At 44.3% G+C, this 22,660-nt stretch overlaps 1 protein-coding gene across 10 annotated transcripts in view; it reads right to left on the minus strand.

Moving 5' to 3' along the window:
• GPS1 (G protein pathway suppressor 1) overlaps positions 1-22,660 on the minus strand; it is a 285,648-nt gene that overhangs the window by 128,012 nt on the left and 134,976 nt on the right. For all 10 annotated transcript variants that reach the window (XM_033962197.1, XM_033962201.1, XM_033962205.1 and 7 more), the window contains 3 exons: positions 17,621-17,756; positions 17,399-17,476; positions 406-466 (listed from right to left, as the gene is read on the minus strand). In XM_033962197.1, coding sequence (XP_033818088.1) covers positions 406-466; positions 17,399-17,476; positions 17,621-17,756 — 275 coding nt within the window. The remainder of the gene's footprint in view (positions 1-405; positions 467-17,398; positions 17,477-17,620; positions 17,757-22,660) is intronic.

Genomic DNA, 22,660 nt, shown 5'->3' on the forward strand with positions numbered 1-22,660 from the left:
TAGAGGGCAAATCACATAGAACTACTTGATTTCTCCATCTTCATCCACTGGTCAATAGACATAACCCACAGCTTCTGGACTGGTCTTGAAGGGAAATATAACTTGGTATCTTACCTGCTCAGCAGGTTCTTGAAATTCAACCCAAGTACTTATTTACATTGTATTCATGTCCCTTTACTACAATAAAATAATGCTACTTTTTCTTGGTACCAAAGGTTCCTATTAAAGTAGTCTTTGTGCATGTCAAAGCTAACAGTGCTGAACTGAACACATCCAGACAACACATCCAGACAACAGTTAAAATGCACTTTACATTAACAATCATAACTCTTTAGCTCCCTAAAAGAAAAGAAGGGGAATGGGCAATATATCAATCTGGCCCATGCCGCCATTATATGGACTTACCTGCAGCACATTTCAACTTGGTCAGCACAGCCTGTGTTTGGCTATCTCGCTCGCCTCTTTGCTAAAATGGCAGAAAGAAAACAGGTGATGATATCATAAAAAAGAAACCCCTACAGTAGTAAAAGTTCTGTACTAAACAGCTTATCAGGTCTAAATTTCTTTTGCTTTTGTTCAGTCTTCTTTCCCCCTACCAATTTCTGGCAACCCAGGGCGCATCTCTTAATTTATAGTTAATTATCCCAGTTAAGAGAGAAATTTGTCACCACAGAGTATTTTCAGCAATGAGTGATTCACCATAAACTACTTATTTGCACACTGAGAAACAAACACAAAATAATAATAATATAATAAAACTAGCCCATTACATTCGTTACAGTAACGGGTGCTAGAATAGCCCCACCTATACCCTGACTCTGACCTCACTCATGCCTCGCCTCTATCATGCCCAGACACTGCGCCTCCCACTGATCCCAGTCCCACCACTCACCTTTCACCATTTCCTTTGTATCCTTTTGGACCTCATAGATCCTCCATTGCATTTATCACCCGACAGGGTCTTTACTTACCCAAGGCGGCAGCAGCAGTCCTGACGTACCAACCTTTCCTCCCTCAGTGCCCCAAAGCAGCAGTGGTCCTACCATTTCCATCTCTCCCTTTCCCCCTTTCACACCCTCTACCATCTCTCTCTGACCCTGTTTCACCCTTTTGCCATCTTTCCCTTTCCTGTCCCCCTCCGTCCTTCCCCAAGACCATCTCTCTCTCCTGCCCCCTCCACACTCTCTGAAGTCTATCTCTCCCTATCCCCTACCATCTCTCCTGGACCCCTAGTAGCCCCTCTGTCCTTCTAATCCATTTGTCTCCGTCTCTCTCTCCTTTCCTCACTTGAGTCCAACATCTCTCCCTTCTCCCACTCCCTCCCCCAAATCTGGGGGAAATCCACTGCTTTATTTTAAGCAGCATAAATTTGTTCTACTCTTTGGGACCTGTGGTCTGTCTCAGTATGGTAGCTCTTATGCTTCTCTGGCATACTTCCCTCTCTTTACCTCTCCTATGGTCTGGTATGTTTATCCTCTTTCCCAGTCTGGCATCTCTCTCCCCTCTTTCTCTTCTCCCCCTTTTTGGTCTGGCATCTCTGTCTTTCCCTTCCCCTCCCCCTGCCTTTGTCTGGAACCTTTTCCCCCTCCTTCCTTTCCCTGGTCTGACATTTCTCTCTCTTCTCTCTCTCTCCCACCCCCACCCCCTTTCCCATCCAGTAGTCTTAACATCCCCTTTCCTTCCTCTTCCTCCCATGGTCGTTATAGCAATCTTTTAAAAGTCTTCAAGTCACTCTGTTGTCTTATATATAACAGAACATTATTCCAGTTATTAGGGCTTATACAGGAAAAAGCACCTACTCTCTACTCTCACAAAGTAATTTACTCTAATTCTTCAGCTCGCAGCTTTTATCTTCCCCAGAGCCCTTCACAAACAACCTGTGGCGTAGTAAGGGGGGGGGGTTTGCGAGGGTAGTCGGTCCACTCCGGGCGTGATCTTCCTCTCCGTCCCCCCCTTTGCACTCCTACCCCTACCCAGTGTCCGCGCCCCTTCCCCATACTTTTCTAACTTTGGCATGAGGAGTGATGACATCAGAGAAAGCAAGCGCCAAATCCAATGCAGGCGGCAGTGGACCTCTAGCTGCCAGCAGCCGCCGCGGCCAGCAGCTGCCGACAGCCACCACGGCCTGCAGCCACCGACAGCTGCGGCGGCCAACATCCGTCTCGGGAGAGAGAGAGAGAGAAAAAAAAAAGATTTGCGCGCATGCGCACTCCTACCTGCGGTGCTCTATAGCTCACGGAAAACGGGAGCACGCAGGTGGGAGTGCGCATGCGCGGCTTAGGGTTTTATTATATTAGATAATCTTAAACCAGGGGTATCCAAACTTTTGGCTTCACTGGGCCGCATTAGCCGAAAAGCATAGTTACTTACCGTAACAGGTGTTATCCAGGGATAGCAGGCAGATATTCTCTACATATGATTGACGTCACCGATGGAGCCCCCTAGCGGACGTTTTCGCAAGCAGACTTGCTTGAAGACTTTCAAGCTTGCGATTGAACCGCTCATGAGCGAGTGCCCCTCCTGCCCGACCTAGGGCATGCGTCTCCTCAGCGTGACCTCAGTTCAGATAGTTAACAAAGAAGCCAACCATGGAGAGGTGGGTGGGTTGCGAGAATATTTGCTTGCTGTCCCTGGATAACACCTGTTACGGTAACTAACTGTGCTTTATCCCAGGACAAGCAGGTAGCATATTCTCCACATATGGGAGACCTCCAAGCTAACCAGAATGGGATGGAGGGAGAGTTGACAATTTAGGAGAACAGATTTTGCAAAACGGACTGGCCAAAATGGGCATCATGCCTGGAGAAAGCATCCAGACAGTAGTGCGAGGTAAACGTATGAACCGAGACCAAGTGGCAGCCTTACAGATTTCCTCAATTGGAGTCGAGTGGAGGAAAGCAACAGATGCCGCCATCACTCTGATCTTGTGGCCTGTGACTCGACCCGGCAGGGAGAGACCAGCCTGAGCATAACAGAAAGACATACAAGCGGCCAACCAGTTAGAAATGGTCCACTTAGAAACAGAGCGACCCAAGCGATTAGGATCGAAAGAGAGGAACAGCTGGGGAGCAGAACAATGAGGAGTGGTGCGCTTCAAGTAGAAGGCCAGCACACACTTACAATCAAGAGAATGCAGAGCCACTTCTCCAGGGTGAGAATGGGGCTTCGGAAAAAAACACAGGAAGAACAATGGATTGGTTGATGTGAAACTCAGAAACAACCTTAGGCAAGAACTTAGGATGGGTACGGAGAACCACCTTATCATGATGGAAGACAGTGAAAGGTGGGTCCGCTACCAAGGCTTGAAGCTCACTGACCCGACGGGCAGAAGTGAGAGCAATAAGAAACACAACCTTCCAAGTAAGATACTTCAAGTGAGCCCGCGCTAGCGGCTCGAAAGGGGGTTTCATCACACGAACAAGGACCACGTTAAGATCCCAAACCACAGGAGGAGGTTTAAGGGGCGGATGAACATGGAAAAGGCCTTTCATGAAGCGGGAAACCACAGGATGAACAGAGATAGGCTTCTCGTCAATCGGCTGATGAAAAGCAGCAATGGCACTAAGGTGAACTCGAACCGAAGATGACTTGAGTCCAGCGCCAGACAAGTGTAACAGATAATCCAGGACAGCAGATAGAGGCTCCTGCTGCTAAGTAGCACACCAGGAAGAAAAGCGGGTCCACTTCTGATGGTAACATTGGCGAGTGGACTCCATCCGAGATGCCCCCAGGATGTCCAGCACAGGCTGGGAGAACTGGAACGAGGGCATTAAGTCTCAAGGAACCAAGCCGTTAAGTGCAGAGACTGTAGGTTGGGATGAAGTAGACAACCCCAGCTCTGCGTAAGCAGAGAAGGAAAAACAAGCAGAAGAGGCGGCTCCCTGGAACTAAGTTGCAACAGAAGGGAAAACCACGGCTGTCAGGGCCACCAAGGAGCTATCAGAATCATGGTGACATGCGTGGACTTGAACCTGACGAGAGTGTTCAGAATCAGAGGGAATGGAGGGAACGCATACAGAAACAGGTTCGTCCAATCCAGCAGAAAAGCATCCGCCTCGAGCCTGAGAGGGGTGTAAACCCTGGAGCAGACGCGGGGCAACTTGTGATTGAGGGGGAACGCGAACATATCAATGTCTGAAGTCCCCCAATGAGCAAACACCTGAGTTAAGGAATGGATGGACCACTCGTGAGGCTGCAGGAGACGACTCAACTTGTCTGCCAGACAATTGTGCTGGCCCTGAATGTAGACCGCTTGAAGGAATATTTTGCGGCAAATGACCCAATCTCAGAGCCACATCACCTTCTGGCACAGGGATGGGGACCCTGTGCCCCCTTGTGTGTTGATATAATACATGGCGACCTGGTTGTCCGTGCGGACCAGCAACACTCGGTCACGAAGCAGGTAACAAAAAGCTTTCAGGGTGAGGAAAATTGCTCGAAGCTTCAGCAGATTGATGTGACAAAGGCACTGGGACCAGAGACCCTGAGTGCGAAGACCATCCAGATGAGCCCCCCAAGCATAGGCTGACGAGTCCGTCGTTAGGACCTTCTGCGGAGGAGCAGCATGAAACAGAAAATCTCTGGAAAGATTGGAAGAGAGCATTCTCTAATGGAGAGACTGCTTCAACAAAGGAGTCATGACAATGAGTTGATAGACAGGATCCCGATCTTGGTTCCATTGGGACGCCAGAGTCCATTGAGGAATACGGAGGTGAAGTCTGGCAAAAGGAGTCACGTGAACCGTGGAGGCCATGTGACCTAGGAGGACCATAAACTGGCACTTAATATTAAAAAAACAAATATTATGTTATTTCCATGGAAAGACAGTTCCGTTCTTCCCGCTTCAGTTTCTATAAAAAACAACTCCCTACAATTAGTCAATAACATAAAAATTTTAGGGGTGATTTTCGATAACAAATTAAATTTTCATAATCACATTAGCAATATCGTTAAAACATCATTCTATAGATTACGTAAAATTCGTTCAATCTCCAAATTCTTATGTCCGACATCATTAAATATTCTAATCCATTCTTTGGTAATCTCTAAAATAGATTACTGTAACGCACTCTTTAAGGGAATAGCATTAAATGAAATTAAACGCCTTCAGATAATTCAAAATGTTTCCATCAAACTTATTACCAATTCTCGAAAGTTTGACCATGTTACACCCCTTTTAAAAGATGCACACTGGCTTCCAGTTATCCACAGGATAACATATAAAATCTGTTTGCTTACCTTCAAATCCCTTCTCAATAAAACACCAGCATTCATATATAAGTGCCTAATACCATATAATCCCGTGAGAACTTTAAGATCAAATGAACAAAACTTATTAACTATCCCTTCACTTAAGATCATAAATACAAGACGCCAATTTATTTTCTCAGTGACTGCGCCACAGACCTGGAACGCCCTTCCAATTTATTTACGAAGGGAGCAGGACCTGGGAAAATTCAAAAGTAATTTAAAAACTTTTCTTTTTAAAGATGCCTTTGATATTTAATTTCTTAATACCCAGGTCAGTGATTTTATTCTATTAACATGTTTTTTATTATTATTTTTTTGTTGTTGTTCCCTTATGTACCTTTCCTTTTTTGTTCTACTTTCCTATATTAAATTGTATTTCATTATCCCTTTTTTACCTTACGTTATGAATTTGATAAGTTAATTTTTAACCTATTGTATTGTCTTAAGTTTGTATTGTATTGTTTTGTAATGTTCCCCTTTGAATGTATTTTAATTTGTCCATCGCTTAGAACTATGATTAAGCGATTAATCAAAAGAATTAATAAACTTGAAACTTGAAACTTTAGTCGCCTGCCTAACCTGAAAGAGGTGTTATGTCCTCCTGATTCTAAATATACAGTATTGAGGAATCCATCTATAGGGGGACATTTAAAATGTAATAAATGTAAAACGTGTGACTCAACATTAGAGACTCATCAGTTTTTCATACACCCAATAGATGGCCAAAGATTTAAACTGGGGCACAGCACGAACTGCGGTACTGACTTAGTATACGTTATCATATGCCCATGACACAAGCTTTATGTGGGGCAAATGTCTCATAATTTTAGAATGAGGCTGGGTGAAGTCCATAATCTGTTATTGAGAAAGGCATGGGAGAAGCCACTGTTTGCCCTGGATCGGTAGCATGGAATTTTGCTACTCCTTGGGTTTTGGCCAGGTATTAGTGATCTGGATTGACCACCATGAGAACGGGTTACTGGGCTTGATGGACCATTAGTCTAACCCAGTAAGGCTATACTTATGTTCTTCTGAACATGCAGTAGTATTCTACATTTAAAAATAGAAGAGTCAGTAGTGAAGCATTAGGCAAAGGAACAACATAACTTTGAAGAATTAAGATGAACAGTTGTAGATCATATTCCCCCACTATCACATGGAGGAGCACAAAAGATCGCCATTACTGCTAGAGAACAAGAGTGAATCTATAAGTTAATATTCCAAATCCAACTGCCTACTAGATAACTGCCCACCCTCCATCATGAAAATAGCTCCCCCCTTCAAAGTGGAGCTCTTCAACTGGGTCACTCTCTGCCTGTCCACCGGCTACTTCCCCCTGGAACTCGGCCACATCCTCATATCTCCAACTGTCAAAAACCCCAAAGAACCACTCTCCACAGCCACCAACTACAGACCTATTGCCAACATATCCTTCTTCCTCAAAATTATGGAAAGCCTTGTCAACCAGGACCTCATGTCGTACCTCAAGAAGTTCAACATCCTTCATGACTCCCAGTCTGGATTCCGTACTAACTACAGCACGAAAACCATCCTAGCGTCACTAACCAATTACCTCCTCCAACTATTCTCCCAGGGAAACAGCGCTCTGCTACTCCAGTTTGACCTTAGTAGTGCCTTTGACCTTGTAGACCATGACATTCTGCTTAGTTGCCTTGATTCTATAGGCATTTCGGGACAGGTAGTAACTTGGCTCACAGGCTTCCTAAAAAACCGCACCTACCAAGTCCACAATGAGGGAATCTACTCCCATACCTGGTCCAACCCCTGTGGAGTGCCACAAGGAGCCCCCCTATCACCTTCCCTATTCAATATCTACATGGCATCACTGGGACACATGTTATTTGACTGAAAGCTGAAATCCTACATTTATGCAGATAACATTACAATTGTCATCCCCATCTCCTCACAAGAAACAGAACAACACATCTCATCAGTACTCACCATGGTCGATCATTGGACCACTCGTTTCAAACTAAAACTAAATCCAGAAAAAACCAAACTCTTTCTTGCAAGTCCCAACCACAAATTAACGACCCCCACCCTACAACTCAACGGTCTAACTTACCCTATCAATCCCACCATCAAAATCCTTGGAGTCATCGTAGACCGCTGCCTGACCTTCGAAGACCACACCAATGCCCAGGTCAAAAAATGCTTTTACACCCTCTGGAAACTCCGTACCATCAAACATTACTTCGACTTCCCCTCCTTCAGACTGTTGGTCCAATCCCTAATCTTAAGCACCCTGGATTACTGTAATATCATATATTTGAGCTCCTACAAGAAAACCATCAAATGTCTGAGACTCATTCAAAACACCGCTGTCCGCCTAATCTATGGCCTCAAAAAGTCAGATCATATCAGCCCTTACTACAGAAAACTTCACTGGTTGCCAATAGAAGCGAGAGTCATCTTCAAATTCGCCTGCCTCTGCTTCAAAACCTTAACTGGCTTGTCCCCGATATATCTGTCTCACCACTTTGCGTTCCCAGGCACCAATCGCACGTGCAATGCCTATCTGTTTACCTACCCATCCCCAAAGGGATGTACCTACAAAAGATTCCTTAATAGAACTCTCTCATTCCAAGCTGGCAGATGGACAGATTGCTTGACCACCCTCATCTCATCTGCCCCATCTTATTCATCCTTCAGGAAATCTCTTAAATCCTACCTCTATGATAAATTTCTCTAACCATCCCCTCCAATTAACCAAACTCTACCAAACTCTCCTCCCCCCCAAACTCTTTTTTCCTCCCCCTCAATCCAATACTTCCATCCTTCTTACTTACCCCTCCCCTCTCGGCACCCTCCCGTAATTGATACTGGTTGCATTTTTCTTGTCATTCACCACACTGTATCCTCGCAATATATGTACAACTATCTTCGCATAGTAAATCGCTTCAACTGCATTATACAGTCTTTTGCATTGTATCTTGCTCTATAAATATCTCACACTGTATTTTCACTGTATAAATATCTTTGCTTTATATGTACAGTCTCTTGCATTGTAAATTTGCATTGTATTTTCGCTGTATAAACACCTATGCTGAATATGTACAGTCTCCTGTGTTGTAAACTGCTCTCAAATGCATAGTACATTCCCTTACATTGTATCTTCGCTGTATATGTACAGTCTCTTGCATTGTAAACCACAAGGAACTGTTTGTGGTATTGCGGTATACAAAAAATAAAGTTATTATTATTAAACGCCAAAGAGACAGTTGGCTTGAACACTTAAGTTGAATGGTGTCGCTTTTTTTGAATAGTTCTCTTGTATTAGAAGCTGCTTGCAATATTATTTGCTGTAACATGAGTTTTTTTTTTATTACATAGAGGTTTCATAGGACACGTTTTTGATGACCTGATTGGCCTTTTCATTATAGGCAGTCCTTTATAAATGGGTAGACGCTTAGCAGCCATCTTTGCATGGGTCAATTTTGAGCACATGAAAGTACCGGTAATAAGTGTGTGGAAGTTGAGCATGAAATACAAGCAACTTGATTGTATATGCAGTAAGTGGATTTTGTCTTAATTCAAGTTTGTTATTTTTGCAGGCCCATTCCCATTAAGGCCCTGAAGCAGCCACAAAGCGAAACGCTTGGTTATCATCAGCTGGGCTGGCAGCTTGTTTTGCTCCACACATCTTTAAAGATAGGTTTATATATTTAAGAGTTTTCTAAACCATAATTTGATGGTTTAGCTCATTGAAACTGTGAATAGTCAACTTCACCACTATAATGCATTTGCTACCGGAGGTTTTTATGCCGATGAAGTGATTGACTCTCTCCAATTAGGGGAGGTTTCTCCTAATCCCTAATGGGGTTCTGAGGCTTTTCCTCTGCTTAAAGCTCTGTTTTGCTCTTCTTCAGTTCTGCTCCTGTATATATTTACAGCTTTTTGGGAGTTTGAATATTGAATGCAAGCTGGGGTGGAATTTGTGATAGTTATTTTTTAACCCCACTATTTACCCTTCTCCATTGAGGACCTAGCGAAGCTTGAAAAATGATCTGAAATTTGGCAGCTAAGATTTAATGCTAAGAGATGCAAGGTCATGCATTTGGGCTGCAAAATCCCAAGGGAATGATACAGTTTAGGGGTGAAGGACTTTGTGAATGAAAGAGGAGCGGGACTTGGGAGTGATAGTATGTGATGATCTTAAGGTAGCCAAACAGCTCGAAAAGCTAGAAGGATGCTAGGGTGCATAGGGAAAGGTATGGCCAGTAGAAAAAAGGGAGGTAGTGTTGCCACTGTATAAGACTATGGTGAGACTTCATTTAGAATATTGCGTACAATTCTGGAAAATGCACCTTCAAAAAAGTGAATGGAATTGGTCCAGCAGGCAGCTACTAAAATGATCGATGGTCTTTGTCAAAAGGTGTATGGGGGACAGACTTAAAGATCTCAATATGTATACTTTGGATGAAAGGAAGGAGAGGGAAGATATGAGAAACATGTTTAAATACCTATGTGATATAAATGCGATTGAGGCAAATCTTTCATTTGAAAGGAAGCTTTGAAATGAGATGACGTTAAAAGGTGATAAGCTCAGGAGCATCTAAGGGAAAACTAGTTTTTAAAGAAAGGGTAGTAGAGGTGGTGGAAACAAAGACAGTGTCCGAGATCTAGAAGGCGTGGAACAGGCACATGGGATCTCTTAGGGAGAGGTAGAGATAGTGGATGAGCAGACCGGATGGGCCATTTGGCCTTTATCTGCCATCAGGTTTTCACCATCAAAATCCTTGGAATCATCGTAGACCGCTGCCTGACCTTCGAAGACCACAACAATGCCCAGGTCAAAAAATGCTTTTACACCCTCTGGAAACTCCGTACCATCAAACATTACTTCGACTTCCCCTCCTTCAGACTGTTGGTCCAATCCCTAATCTTAAGCACCCTGGATTACTGTAATATCATATATTTGAGCTCCTACAAGAAAACCATCAAATGTCTGAGACTCATTCAAAACACCGCTGTCCGCCTAATCTATGGCCTCAAAAAGTCAGATCATATCAGCCCTTACTACAGAAAACTTCACTGGTTGCCAATAGAAGCGAGAGTCATCTTCAAATTCGCCTGCCTCTGCTTCAAAACCTTAACTGGCTTGTCCCCGATATATCTGTCTCACCACTTTGCGTTCCCAGGCACCATTCGCACGTGCAATGCCTACCTGTTTACCTACCCATCCCCAAAGGGATGTACCTACAAAAGATTCCTTAATAGAACTCTCTCATTCCAAGCTGGCAGATGGACAGATTGCTTGACCACCCTCATCTCATCTGCCCCATCTTATTCATCCTTCAGGAAATCTCTTAAATCCTACCTCTATGATAAATTTCTCTAACCATCCCCTCCAATTAACCAAACTCTACCAAACTCTCCTCCCCCCCGAACTCTTTTTTCCTCCCCCTCAATCCAATACTTCCATCCTTCTTACTTACCCCTCCCCTCTCGGCACCCTCCCGTAATTGATACTGGTTGCATTTTTCTTGTCATTCACCACACTGTATCCTCGCAATATATGTACAACTATCTTCGCATAGTAAATCGCTTCAACTGCATTATACAGTCTTTTGCATTGTATCTTGCTCTATAAATATCTCACACTGTATTTTCACTGTATAAATATCTTTGCTTTATATGTACAGTCTCTTGCATTGTAAATTTGCATTGTATTTTCGCTGTATAAACACCTATGCTGAATATGTACAGTCTCCTGTGTTGTAAACTGCTCTCAAATGCATAGTACATTCCCTTACATTGTATCTTCGCTGTATATGTACAGTCTCTTGCATTGTAAACCACAAGGAACTGTTTGTAGTATTGCGGTATACAAAAAATAAAGTTATTATTATTAAACGCCAAAGAGACAGTTGGCTTGAACACTTAAGTTGAATGGTGTCGCTTTTTTTGAATAGTTCTCTTGTATTAGAAGCTGCTTGCAATATTATTTGCTGTAACATGAGTTTTTTTTTTATTACATAGAGGTTTCATAGGACACGTTTTTGATGACCTGATTGGCCTTTTCATTATAGGCAGTCCTTTATAAATGGGTAGACGCTTAGCAGCCATCTTTGCATGGGTCAATTTTGAGCACATGAAAGTACCGGTAATAAGTGTGTGGAAGTTGAGCATGAAATACAAGCAACTTGATTGTATATGCAATAAGTGGATTTTGTCTTAATTCAAGTTTGTTATTTTTGCAGGACCATTCCCATTAAGGCCCTGAAGCAGCCACAAAGCGAAACGCTTGGTTATCGTCAGCTGGGCTGGCAGCTTGTTTTGCTCCACACATCTTTAAAGATAGGTTTATATATTTAAGAGTTTTCTAAACCATAATTTGATGGTTTAGCTCATTGAAACTGTGAATAGTCAACTTCACCACTATAATGCATTTGCTACCGGAGGTTTTTATGCCGATGAAGTGATTGACTCTCTCCAATTAGGGGAGGTTTCTCCTAATCCCTAATGGGGTTCTGAGGCTTTTCCTCTGCTTAAAGCTCTGTTTTGCTCTTCTTCAGTTCTGCTCCTGTATATATTTACAGCTTTTTGGGAGTTTGAATATTGAATGCAAGCTGGGGTGGAATTTGTGATAGTTATTTTTTAACCCCACTATTTACCCTTCTCCATTGAGGACCTAGCGAAGCTTGAAAAATGATCTGAAATTTGGCAGCTAAGATTTAATGCTAAGAGATGCAAGGTCATGCATTTGGGCTGCAAAATCCCAAGGGAATGATACAGTTTAGGGGTGAAGGACTTTGTGAATGAAAGAGGAGCGGGACTTGGGAGCGATAGTATGTGATGATCTTAAGGTAGCCAAACAGCTCGAAAAGCTAGAAGAATGCTAGGGTGCATAGGGAAAGGTATGGCCAGTAGAAAAAAGGGAGGTAGTGTTGCCACTGTATAAGACTATGGTGAGACTTCATTTAGAATATTGCGTACAATTCTGGAAAATGCACCTTCAAAAAAGTGAATGGAGTTGGTCCAGCAGGCAGCTACTAAAATGATCGATGGTCTTTGTCAAAAGGTGTATGGGGGACAGACTTAAAGATCTCAATATGTATACTTTGGATGAAAGGAAGGAGAGGGAAGATATGAGAAACATGTTTAAATACCTATGTGATATAAATGCGATTGAGGCAAATCTTTCATTTGAAAGGAAGTTTTGAAATGAGATGACGTTAAAAGGTGATAAGCTCAGGAGCATCTAAGGGAAAACTAGTTTTTAAAGAAAGGGTAGTAGAGGTGGTGGAAACAAAGACAGTGTCCGAGATCTAGAAGGCGTGGAACAGGCACATGGGATCTCTTAGGGAGAGGTAGAGATAGTGGATGAGCAGACCGGATGGGCCATTTGGCCTTTATCTGCCATCAGGTTTCTATATTTCTACTTTGTTTCTTGTCTGGTAAGTTTGATATCTGCCAGGCAAAATTTATAAGTCAATATAAACAACAAAATTACTGTCTATATTTATATATAAAAAGACTAAAAGACTAGTATATATATATATATATATATATATATATATATATATATATATATATATGAGCAGATTGATGGGGCAAGATTTCCTTAGCTAAGTCATGTTGACTCTTCCATTAAACCAATTTTGTCTACATGGATAAGTAATTTTGTTGCCTGGCACTGATATCAAACTTAACCATTACACCAATTTTACATACATACACTATAATAAAACGTAAAGCGCACATACGTACTCTTACCTGCGTGATCCGTGATCAGTAGGTCTGTGGTCGGCAGGAGTGCACATGTGCGCTTACAAATGCTCCACACTCGCGGACCTCCAGACATTTCCTCCTGATATTTATTGCTCAATTGGAGGCGGGCGGGGGGGAGGGAAGGCAAAAAGCTCGACAGCAGAGACACTACCCTCTCTTTATTTACAGCCTCAGCACGGCAAGTTTAGAAATCAATGCAGAGGTTCTGGAGACTCACTCGGAGATCCTCCACTAAAACCTTGAGCTGTCTCGCCGAAAAAATAGGGGTTGAGTACAGCACGTGTGCCTCTTACAACTGCCCAACACTCGCGGACCCTAAGGTGCAGCAGCATTTCCCCCTCCCCACCCCCACCCCCACCCCTTCCTTTCCCACAGTCTGGCCGGCTCCCTTGCCGGAGTTATTTTTAAGTTTAAAGGTGCCGCCGCGGCTCCTCTCGTCAGAGAAGCCTTCCGATGCAGTTGGGGATCGTTAGAGGAGCCGCCGTGGCACCTTTAAACTTAAAATTACTCTGGCAAGGGAACCGGCCAGACCGTGGGAAGGGAAGGGCGGAGGGGGAAATGCTGCTACTGCACAGGGACGTGGCGAGGGAGGGAAATACAGAGCGGTAACATTAAAGTTTGCCAATGTATAAATCTTTTTGCTCTCACCAGACCACAGGAAGGGAAGGGGAAAATGTTGCTGCTGCTGCACAGAGAACTAGAGGGTGAGGAAAATACTGCTGCTGCATAGGGAAGTGGGGTGGGGGGAGGGAAATGCTGCTGCACAGGAAAATGGAGGGGATGCTGCTTCAGCTTCTGCACAGGGAAGTGGGAAGGGAGACATAAAGAAAGGAAGAAAGACACAGGGGCAGGGAGACAGACAGAAAGAAAGACAGCAGCAGAGACAGAAAGAAAAAGACAGGGGTAGGGAAAGAGACATAAATAAAGAAAAAAAGACAGACATATATTCTAGCACCCGTTAATATAATGGGCTAAAAGACTAGTATATATATATATATATATATATATACACACACATATATATATATGTGTGTGTGTGTGGGTGTATATATATATATATATATATATATATATATATACTAGTCTTTTAGCCCATTATATTAACGGGTGCTAGAATATATGTCTGTCTTTTTTTCTTTATTTATGTCACACACACACACACACACATATATATATATATATATATATATATATATATATATATACACACAGTGGTACCTTGGTTTATGAGTGCACCGGTTTGCGAGTGTTTTGCAAGACGAACAAAACATTCGCAAAATCGGCGCCTCAGAAACCGAGCGTGCCTCGATTTATGAGCACCCCCCCCCTGCGATCCGACACCCCCCCCACCCCCCCCGCAAACCGGCACACTCCCACCGCGACCTGAAGAGGAGGCCGATCTTCGTGCACCGGCACCACGCAAAGGACATGCCGGTGCCCAGGCCGAGCTAAAAGTAAGAAGCAGGTTCAGGTGGGTCTGGGGGACTTCAGGTGGCGGCGGGGGGAGGGTGCCGGATCGCAGGGGTGGGGGCCCTTCAGGGGGAGCAATGCCTGTTCTGGTGGGGGGGGGGGGGTAGATCAGCACTGCTGGCCTTGGGAGGTGGGAACGTATCAAAGCGAGTTTTCATTATTTCCTATGGGGAAACTCGCTTTGATATACAAGTATTTTGGTTTAGAAGCATGCTTCTGGAACAAATTATGCTCGTAAACCAAGGTACTACTGTATATATGTGTATATATATATATATACACACACACACACACACACAGTATATATATTTCTTTTTTTAGAAGTCTTTTTATTAGAAGCTCAAGTCAATGTTACAAAAAAAAAAAAAAAGACAATATACACCAAACTTAAGAAGCAAAACATACACTATGTAAAACAAATCAATTCTCAAACATAAAAGCCCAAACAGGAACCTTTAATTTTTTTTATGATATATACAGTGTGTGTGTGTATATATATATATATATATTTGTGGTTCGCGGTTTTGATTATCCGCAATTTTTTTGGGGAGGGGCAGTAAAAAAAAAAAATCATAGTTTAGGGCCTTCCTGCCTCCCTACAGGACTTAAAATGTCTAGTAGCGCTATAGATTACTCCTTATCTGGTGGTCTAGCGGGCTTTCGGGGCAGGAGCGATCTTCCTATGCTCCTGCCCCGTGTAGATCGCCAATACGAAAAGGCTGCCGTGAGCTCCCATCGTAGTCTCGACGGACTCAGTCTCATGGCAGTCAGAGCCAGATGAGAAGTTATTCGCAGTATTTTACACTTCGCGGTCTGGCTCTGCCCCTATCCCCCGCGAATACCGAGGGAGAAGTGTAATGTCCTCTTGTGGACTGGGAACAAGTTAAAAGATGTTAAACAAACAAGAGAAAAAGGGTAAAAGGACAATTATCTCAATGGAGGATGGTAAATAGCAGAATACAAAAAGGAAGAGGAAACCTTTTTACTTTGAGTTAAAATTGGTTTGATTCTCCCCTACTTTCTTTTTTGCTCTGAACAGTGGAGTGCAACAGGGATCTGTATTGGTACCGGTACTTTTTAACTTATTTATAAATGATCTGAAATGGGTAAATGTGAGGTGATTAAATTTGCAGATGACACAAAATTATTCAAAGATGTTAAACTGCATGCAGTCTGTAGGAAACTGCAGGAGGACATTGGAAGGCTGGAAGACTAGCCTGCGATGAAATTTATGTTTAAATCTGTTTATTAATTTTCGAAAACAGCAAGTAAACAAACACTTAGAAACAGTGAACAAGAACTATCACTATCCCAGGCAATGGGCCCTTTCCAGACAGAGCGAGCCGGAGGTCAGGGTATCAGGGAATTCTAGCTCAAGCCAATCCTCCAGTTCCTTAAGCAAGCGAGCATCTGGAATAGTCTCAGGGACACCCAGGAAACGCAAATTGCTGTGGCGAGACCGATTTTCAAGATCATTAAGCTTGTCAGCCTGCTGTTGCACTGTTTCTTGCAAGGCCGCAATATCCATTTCATGTGAGTTAACAGTATCTTCAGCATTGGAGACCCGTTGTTCTAATTCAGTAGTTCTGGTTGCAGTCTCAGTCAATAAATGTTCAAGTTTTGAGATATGAGAGGTGAGAGTGTCAATATGTGGTCCCAGCACCTGAGCAATAGCGCCCTTTAGGTCAGCCAACGCTGTGTCTGTGAATTCAGACACAGCCGTACCTGTGGCAGCCGCCATTTTCGAGTCCCGAGGCTTCGAGGAGGGGCGGTCTGAAGCGGCGGTTTTTTTGCGGGTTGACTCTTGGGAACGAGTCACGTATTTCTCCATTTGTGCCCGTGCAGTGCCGCCGCCGAAAAATGTCTTTTATGCACCGGTTCGGCTAGTTACAGCCGCGTGTGGAGGAGCGGGGTCCCGGAGCCGAGAGAGAGCGTGTCTCTATCGGCGCATAGCGTCACGTGACCCTGCGATGAAATTTAATGTGGACAAGTGCAAAGCGATGTTCACCTGGAACCCAAATTATAGCTAGGGTTCACAAAAGTAGTCACCACTGAAGAAAAAGATACAAAGTGTCCTCATGGACAATATACTGACATCTGTTAAGTGTGCGACAATGGGCAAAAATGCAAATAGAAAGTTAGCAATTATTAGGAAAGGAAGAGTATCAAAATGCCTCCGTTTTGCTTTATGGCATGATTGCATCTTGAGTATTGTATGCAGTTCTGGACACTGCATCTCAAAAAAGGTATAGCCAAATTAGAAAAGGTACAGAGAAGAGTGACCAAAATGCTAAGAGGATGGAATGACTGATATGAAGAAGAGACAGCTGAAGGTTTCCTCCGGCCTGCAAAAGAACACAACTTTGACCAGATGGTGGTTCTACAAATTTCTTTTCACAAGACCAAGTGCATCCCTACCAAAGCTGCTGTCATCCCCCTGGTGAAATGTGCCTGCAGACTCCTTGGTGGTTCATGACCCTTGAGTACACAATTGCTTCTTTAATTTAATACATTTGCCTTAAAAGCTGGCTCACCTTTTCTGGCACCACCAATTAAATTCAAACAAGTCAAGCAGATAGTTTAATCTGCAAAACTTATTAGCTACTTGCAGGCTGTCCAAGCTGAGCAGAGGGAAAAGACCTGGCTTCCTCCAGGTATTCTCTCACATGTGGGGCCTACTACAGGAAAACCATTTAAGCTCAGCCAAGTTACTAGCTCTTCAGCCAAGCCCCAGAGCTATATCTGCACAGAACAAGACTGCACAGGATGCTCATTACCACCTCTTGAAGACAGAGCATGCTGATGACCTGTGGCTGCTCACAGTCCCCATCTGCTGGTTGAAGAGCATAACCCACACTTCTGGACTGGTCTAGTGAGATAAGTAATAAAAATTGTTTTACATATCTACCCCAAAAGGTCTCACCTCTGCAATCTCAGGCGTAGACTCAGCTTTGCTCACATAGCTCAAAACGTGGGACCAGTTCTGGAGGTAGACACTAACCTGAAAAGAAGCACAGTGGTAACATGGTGAAATGTGCATAATGGGTGCTGCCTGCTGAATTCCACTCTGGGGCAGGCTCATGGATGATGAACTACTGTAGTGCTTTATGCTTGCAAGAGTTTACTACCTGTTGGTATTTCTTACTTTGATGACATTGAGGCACATGTTAATCACATGCTTAGCACTGGTGCAGTAATCCCGGGCTCGTGAGTAGCATTTCAGGGCATTGCTCAAATCACCACAGTCCAGGTAATGATCTCCTAGGTCATCGTGGCCTCTCCTGGCAGAAGTAGTAAATAGCATTTCATCATTTCAATTGCCATATAAAGTTGACTAGATGGGGAAAGTGGGAAGATTATCTATTTAAATGTTTGAGTAGAGCAACCTCAATTTAATACATGGTCATGCTTGTTTGTACCATTCATGTTGATGTGGCTCAGATATAGATTATATTTTGTTGTAACATTTTTAATAGGTTGACCATTGTTTTTATGTTTTAAATTATATACAAGGGATAAATGAAAAAGTAAAGTAATGCTTTCACCTCCATAATTCATCATCAGATGGCCAGCACTGATGCACTACACATGTTCCCTTGTTCTTTGGCATCTTTTCCTTCATCAGTTGGTGAGAAGTATCTGTGTGAAGAGGCCATTTTGCTATTGCTTGGGTAATGGAAGTGCGCAGTGAACACTTGTTCATGTGAATTAAGGAATTCCTCCAACTGAAATTCACTGCCAAATGAAAATTTTTTATGGTGATAACTGGATTGACGTGAGTACTATGTGTCACTGGGCCAAAAATAAAAAAAGATTGTGGACTAGGAAGGATTGATTTGTGTAATCAAAAATGAACTAGACCACAGTTCTTCAACTGCCGGTCCGCGGACCGGTGTCGGTCCGCAGAAAATTTCTGCCGGTCTGCACAGGGCCGGCGAGATCAAGTCGGCAGTTAAATTTCCTGCCGACTGCGGTTCCTTCCAGCCTCAGGCGATGAAGACAGGCTGCCGACGTCGGGGCCTTCCCTCTGTGAGTCTCGCCTGTTAGGAAACAGGAAGTTGAAACAAAATAGGCGGGACTCAGAGAGTGAAGATCCCGACGTCGGCAGCCTGTCTTGATCGCCACCCCTGCCGAGTTGCAGAAGAGGGCCGCAGGGAAGTTGCATTTACAACGAGAGAGCTGCAGATACAGGTGCAGGTGGAGGTGGAGGGAGATGGTCAGCGTGTGCGAGCAAGATCCTGGGGAGCCTTCACAGTAGCTGTCTCCCCTCCCACCTGCTCTCCTACTTGCCAGGGCAGTGATTTACCAGCAACTTCCTGCAGGCAAGTACTGAGAGCTGCTGGAAGGGGAGGAAGCCACTGTAGGAGGCTGGGAAGCTGCTGGATAAAGGGAGAGCTGTTACTGGACTTGAAGGGAGTTAGAAGAAGAGATGCTGCTGGGAGGGGAGGAGGGAAAGGGATGGGAAGAGAGTTAATGTTGGATAGAGGGAGGAGAGAAGGGAGAAGAAGGAGAGATGCTGCTGGAAGGGGAGGAGGGAAAGGGATGGGAAGAGAGTTAATGTTGGATAGAGGGAGGAGAGAAGGGAGAAGAAGGAGAGATGCTGCTGGAAGGGGAGGAGGGAAAGGGATGGGAAGAGAGTTAATGTTGGATAGATGGAGGAGGGAAGGGAAAAGAAGGAGAGATGCTGCTGGGAGGGGAGGAGGGAAAGGGATGGGAAGAGAGTTAATGTTGGATAGAGGGAGGAGGGAAGGGAGAAGGAAAAAAAGGAAGGAGGGAAGGGAGAAATAAAAAAGGAAGGAAATAGCTGGCAGGGAGATTACAGGAGGGGAAGGGGGTCAGGGTGGAATGGAGAGATCAGATGAGGGAAAGGGGAGAGAGAGGAATGAGAAAGTAGAGAGACATTGATGCTGGAAAGGGGGTCAGCAGAGAAATGAGAGAGGGATAAAGATGCTAGATCTGGTGTAGGAGAGATAAAAATGAAGAAGGCAGTGAAGCCGGAATGAATGATGTAAAAAGGAGAGAGGAGGAACAGGCTGGATGGACAGGGAAGAGGGGGAGAGGGCAGACATTGGATGGAACGGGCAGATGCTGGAAGGAAAAGAGTGAAAAGAAGATGAAAACAGAAACCAGAGACAACAAAAGGTAGAAAAAAACAATTTTATTTCTATTTTGTCATTAGAATATATCAGATTTGAAATATATATCCTGCTAGAGACATAACTGGGGACTGCAGTATTCTGTTAGCATGATATTTCTATGTAGCATCCTATATAATAAAACGCTAGCCACGCATGCGCACTCAGACCTGCGTGATCTGTAATCCCTGATCCGTAGGTCCGTGGCCAGAGTGCGTATGCGGCGGCTACACTAAGTGGGAGAAACAGACTCAGGATGGGAGGATGCGCCGCAGCAAAGTGCTGCAAAGGTACTGCAGGGGAAGAGACACATAGAAGACACATAGACACATATTGCTTCTACACAAACCTCCCTCCAGCGTTGGCAGTCGCAGCACGTTAAACAGGCTGCTTCGCGACTTTCTCCTGCAGTTGAGTCCCTCTGCCGTGTCACTAATGATGTCATCCATGACGCGACAGATAGACTCAACGGCAGAAGAAAGCCGCGAACCAGCCTGTTTAGCGTGCTGCGGCTGCCAACGCTGGAGGGAGGTTTGCTATTAAAGTCATCTTGCCGGGAAGGTCGCAAAGTCAGCGGGAGTTGGGCTGGGAGGGGAGAGAACCGTGTGCCTCGGGTGCTTCAGGCAGCAGCAGCGTTTACAATTCACTGCTGTTGCGGCTTCAGGCCTTTCTCTCTGGCGGGTCCTGCCTACTTCATGAACACAGGACCCGCCAGAGAGGAATACCTGAAGCCAGCAACAGCAATGAATTGTGAATGCTGCTGTTGCCCGATGAAGTAGTTGAAGGAGGAACGTGAGCACAGGGGAGAGTGGCTTGGAGGGAAGAACAGATGGCAGGGCATGGAGGGAAGGAGGAAGGTATGCCAGACCAAGGGAAAAGGAAAGAGGAGATGGAGAGAGGCCATATGGGACAGAGAGAGAGGGGGCGCACACTGGATGGAAAGAGAAGAGAGGGCAGTGAATGGAAGGGGCAACATAGAGGGTGAACAGTATTCTAGCACCCGTTAATGTAACGGGCTTAATGACTAGTTCTATAATAACTTGGCTTGTTCAGTTTTACATTACATTACATTAGTGACTTCTATTCCGCCTGTACCTTGCAGTTCTAAGCGGATTACAGAGTAAGATAGCTGGACATTTCCAGGAAGTTACAATTTACAGCATAAGGTAGCTGGACATTGCCAAGAAGTTGCCTTTTTTGGGGATGATTACATAGTAGAAGCAGGGGATGCTTATATAGAGGATGCAAGGGAATTACAGAGTAAGGGTGTTGAATAGAAGGGAGGAAGAGGTTTAGGGTTGGTTTCGTGATAGGGTCAGAGGGGGGATACAAGTAGGAGGGGGAGGTTAGCTAGTAGTTTGTGTGGAAGGCAGAGGAAGCGAGAGGAGGGAATAAGAAGGTTTTATAGTTTTTTTGAAAAGCAGAGTTTTGATTTCTTTTCGGAATGATTTATAGTCACTTGTGGTTGTCAGCAGGTTGAGGATGGAGGGGTCCAGCTTCGCTGCCTGTGTCGCCAGGAGGCCATCGTACATTTTTTGCGCTGAGTTCCCTTAAGTGATGGGTAGGAGAATACCCATCACAGTTTTCTTGATAGTAGAGGGGATATATGTGAAGGGGAGGGGAGACAGGGGTTTTGTTGGTCCGTGCTCTGTATATTTGTATTTATAAAATCACAATTGTTCAGAATATTGTTTCTTTTTATACTTTAATAAAATATGTTCAATATAAAATCATAATTGCGGCTTGTGCAGATGGGATCAGATGGTTTGCGGGGACCGAGCTCGCGGAGATGGGGCGTAAACGGGGTTTTTAAATTTTAGTCCTAGTAGTTTGCCGGTCCACAAAACAATTCTTTTATTTCTGCCGGTCCACGGGTGTAAAAAGGTTGAAGAACACTGAACTAGACAACCCTCAACAAAAATACTACTACTACTAATCACTTATATAGCGCTGAAAGGCATACGCAGTGCTGTACATTTTGACATTTAATAGACAGTTCCTGCTCGGAAGAGCTTACAATCTAACTTGGACAGACAGACATGACATATAGGTTTGGGGATACAGAACACAAGGTGGGAGGAGTTAAAAGTCAAAAGCACTCTCAAAGAGGTGGGCTTTTAGCTGGGCCTTGAACACTGCCAGAGACAGAGCCCGCCATAGGGATTCTGGCAGCTTGTTCCAAGCATACGGTGCAACAAGGCAGAAGAGTGGGAGTCTGGAGTTTGCAGTAGAAGAGAAGGGCACAGATAGGAGGGACTTACCAGCTGAGAGGAGCTTATGGGGGGGATCATAGGGGGAGATAAGTGAAAAGAGATAGTGAGGGGCAGCTGAGGGAGTGCATTTGTAGGTCAGTATGAATTGTATTCGGAAACAGATGGGAAGCCAATGAAGTGACTTTAGGAGAGGGGTAACAGGAATATAGCGGCTCTCCCGCGATACGAGTCGTACAGCCAAATTCTGGACAGATTGGATGGGAGAGAGATGGCTAAGCGGAATATCTGAGTGTAGCGAGTTGCAGTAATCTAAGCGTGAGGTGATGAGGATGTGGATAAGTGTCTTGGTATTGTGCTCAGAGAGGAAGGGTCAGATTTTGGTAATATTATAGAGGAATCAGCAGCAGGTTTTACTGATATGTTGTATCTGAGCGGTAAAGAAGAGAGAGGAGTCAAAGATGGCCCCTATATTACGAGCAGACAAAAAGCACAGTTACTTACCGTAACAGGTGTTATCCAGGGACAGCAAGCAGATATTCTTGACATGTGGGTGACGTCATCCACTGAGCCCCGTCGCAGAAAGCTTTTCAAGCAAACTTGATTGAAGATCTCAAGTTTGCTAGTGCTGCACCACGCATGCGTGTGCCTTCCCACTCAGCTAGAGGGCACGTCTCCTCAACGTGGTCTTCAGTTCAGATAGCTAGCAAAGAAGCCAACCACGGGGAGGTGGGTGGATTGCGAGAATATTTGCCTGCTGTCCCTGGATAACACCTGTTACGGTAAAGTAACTGTGCTTTATCCCAGGACAAGCAGGCAGCATATTCTCAACATGTGGGT

Source organism: Geotrypetes seraphini, chromosome 10 (genome assembly GCF_902459505.1).
Source record: "Geotrypetes seraphini chromosome 10, aGeoSer1.1, whole genome shotgun sequence".
Taxonomy (NCBI): Eukaryota; Metazoa; Chordata; class Amphibia; order Gymnophiona; family Dermophiidae; genus Geotrypetes; species Geotrypetes seraphini.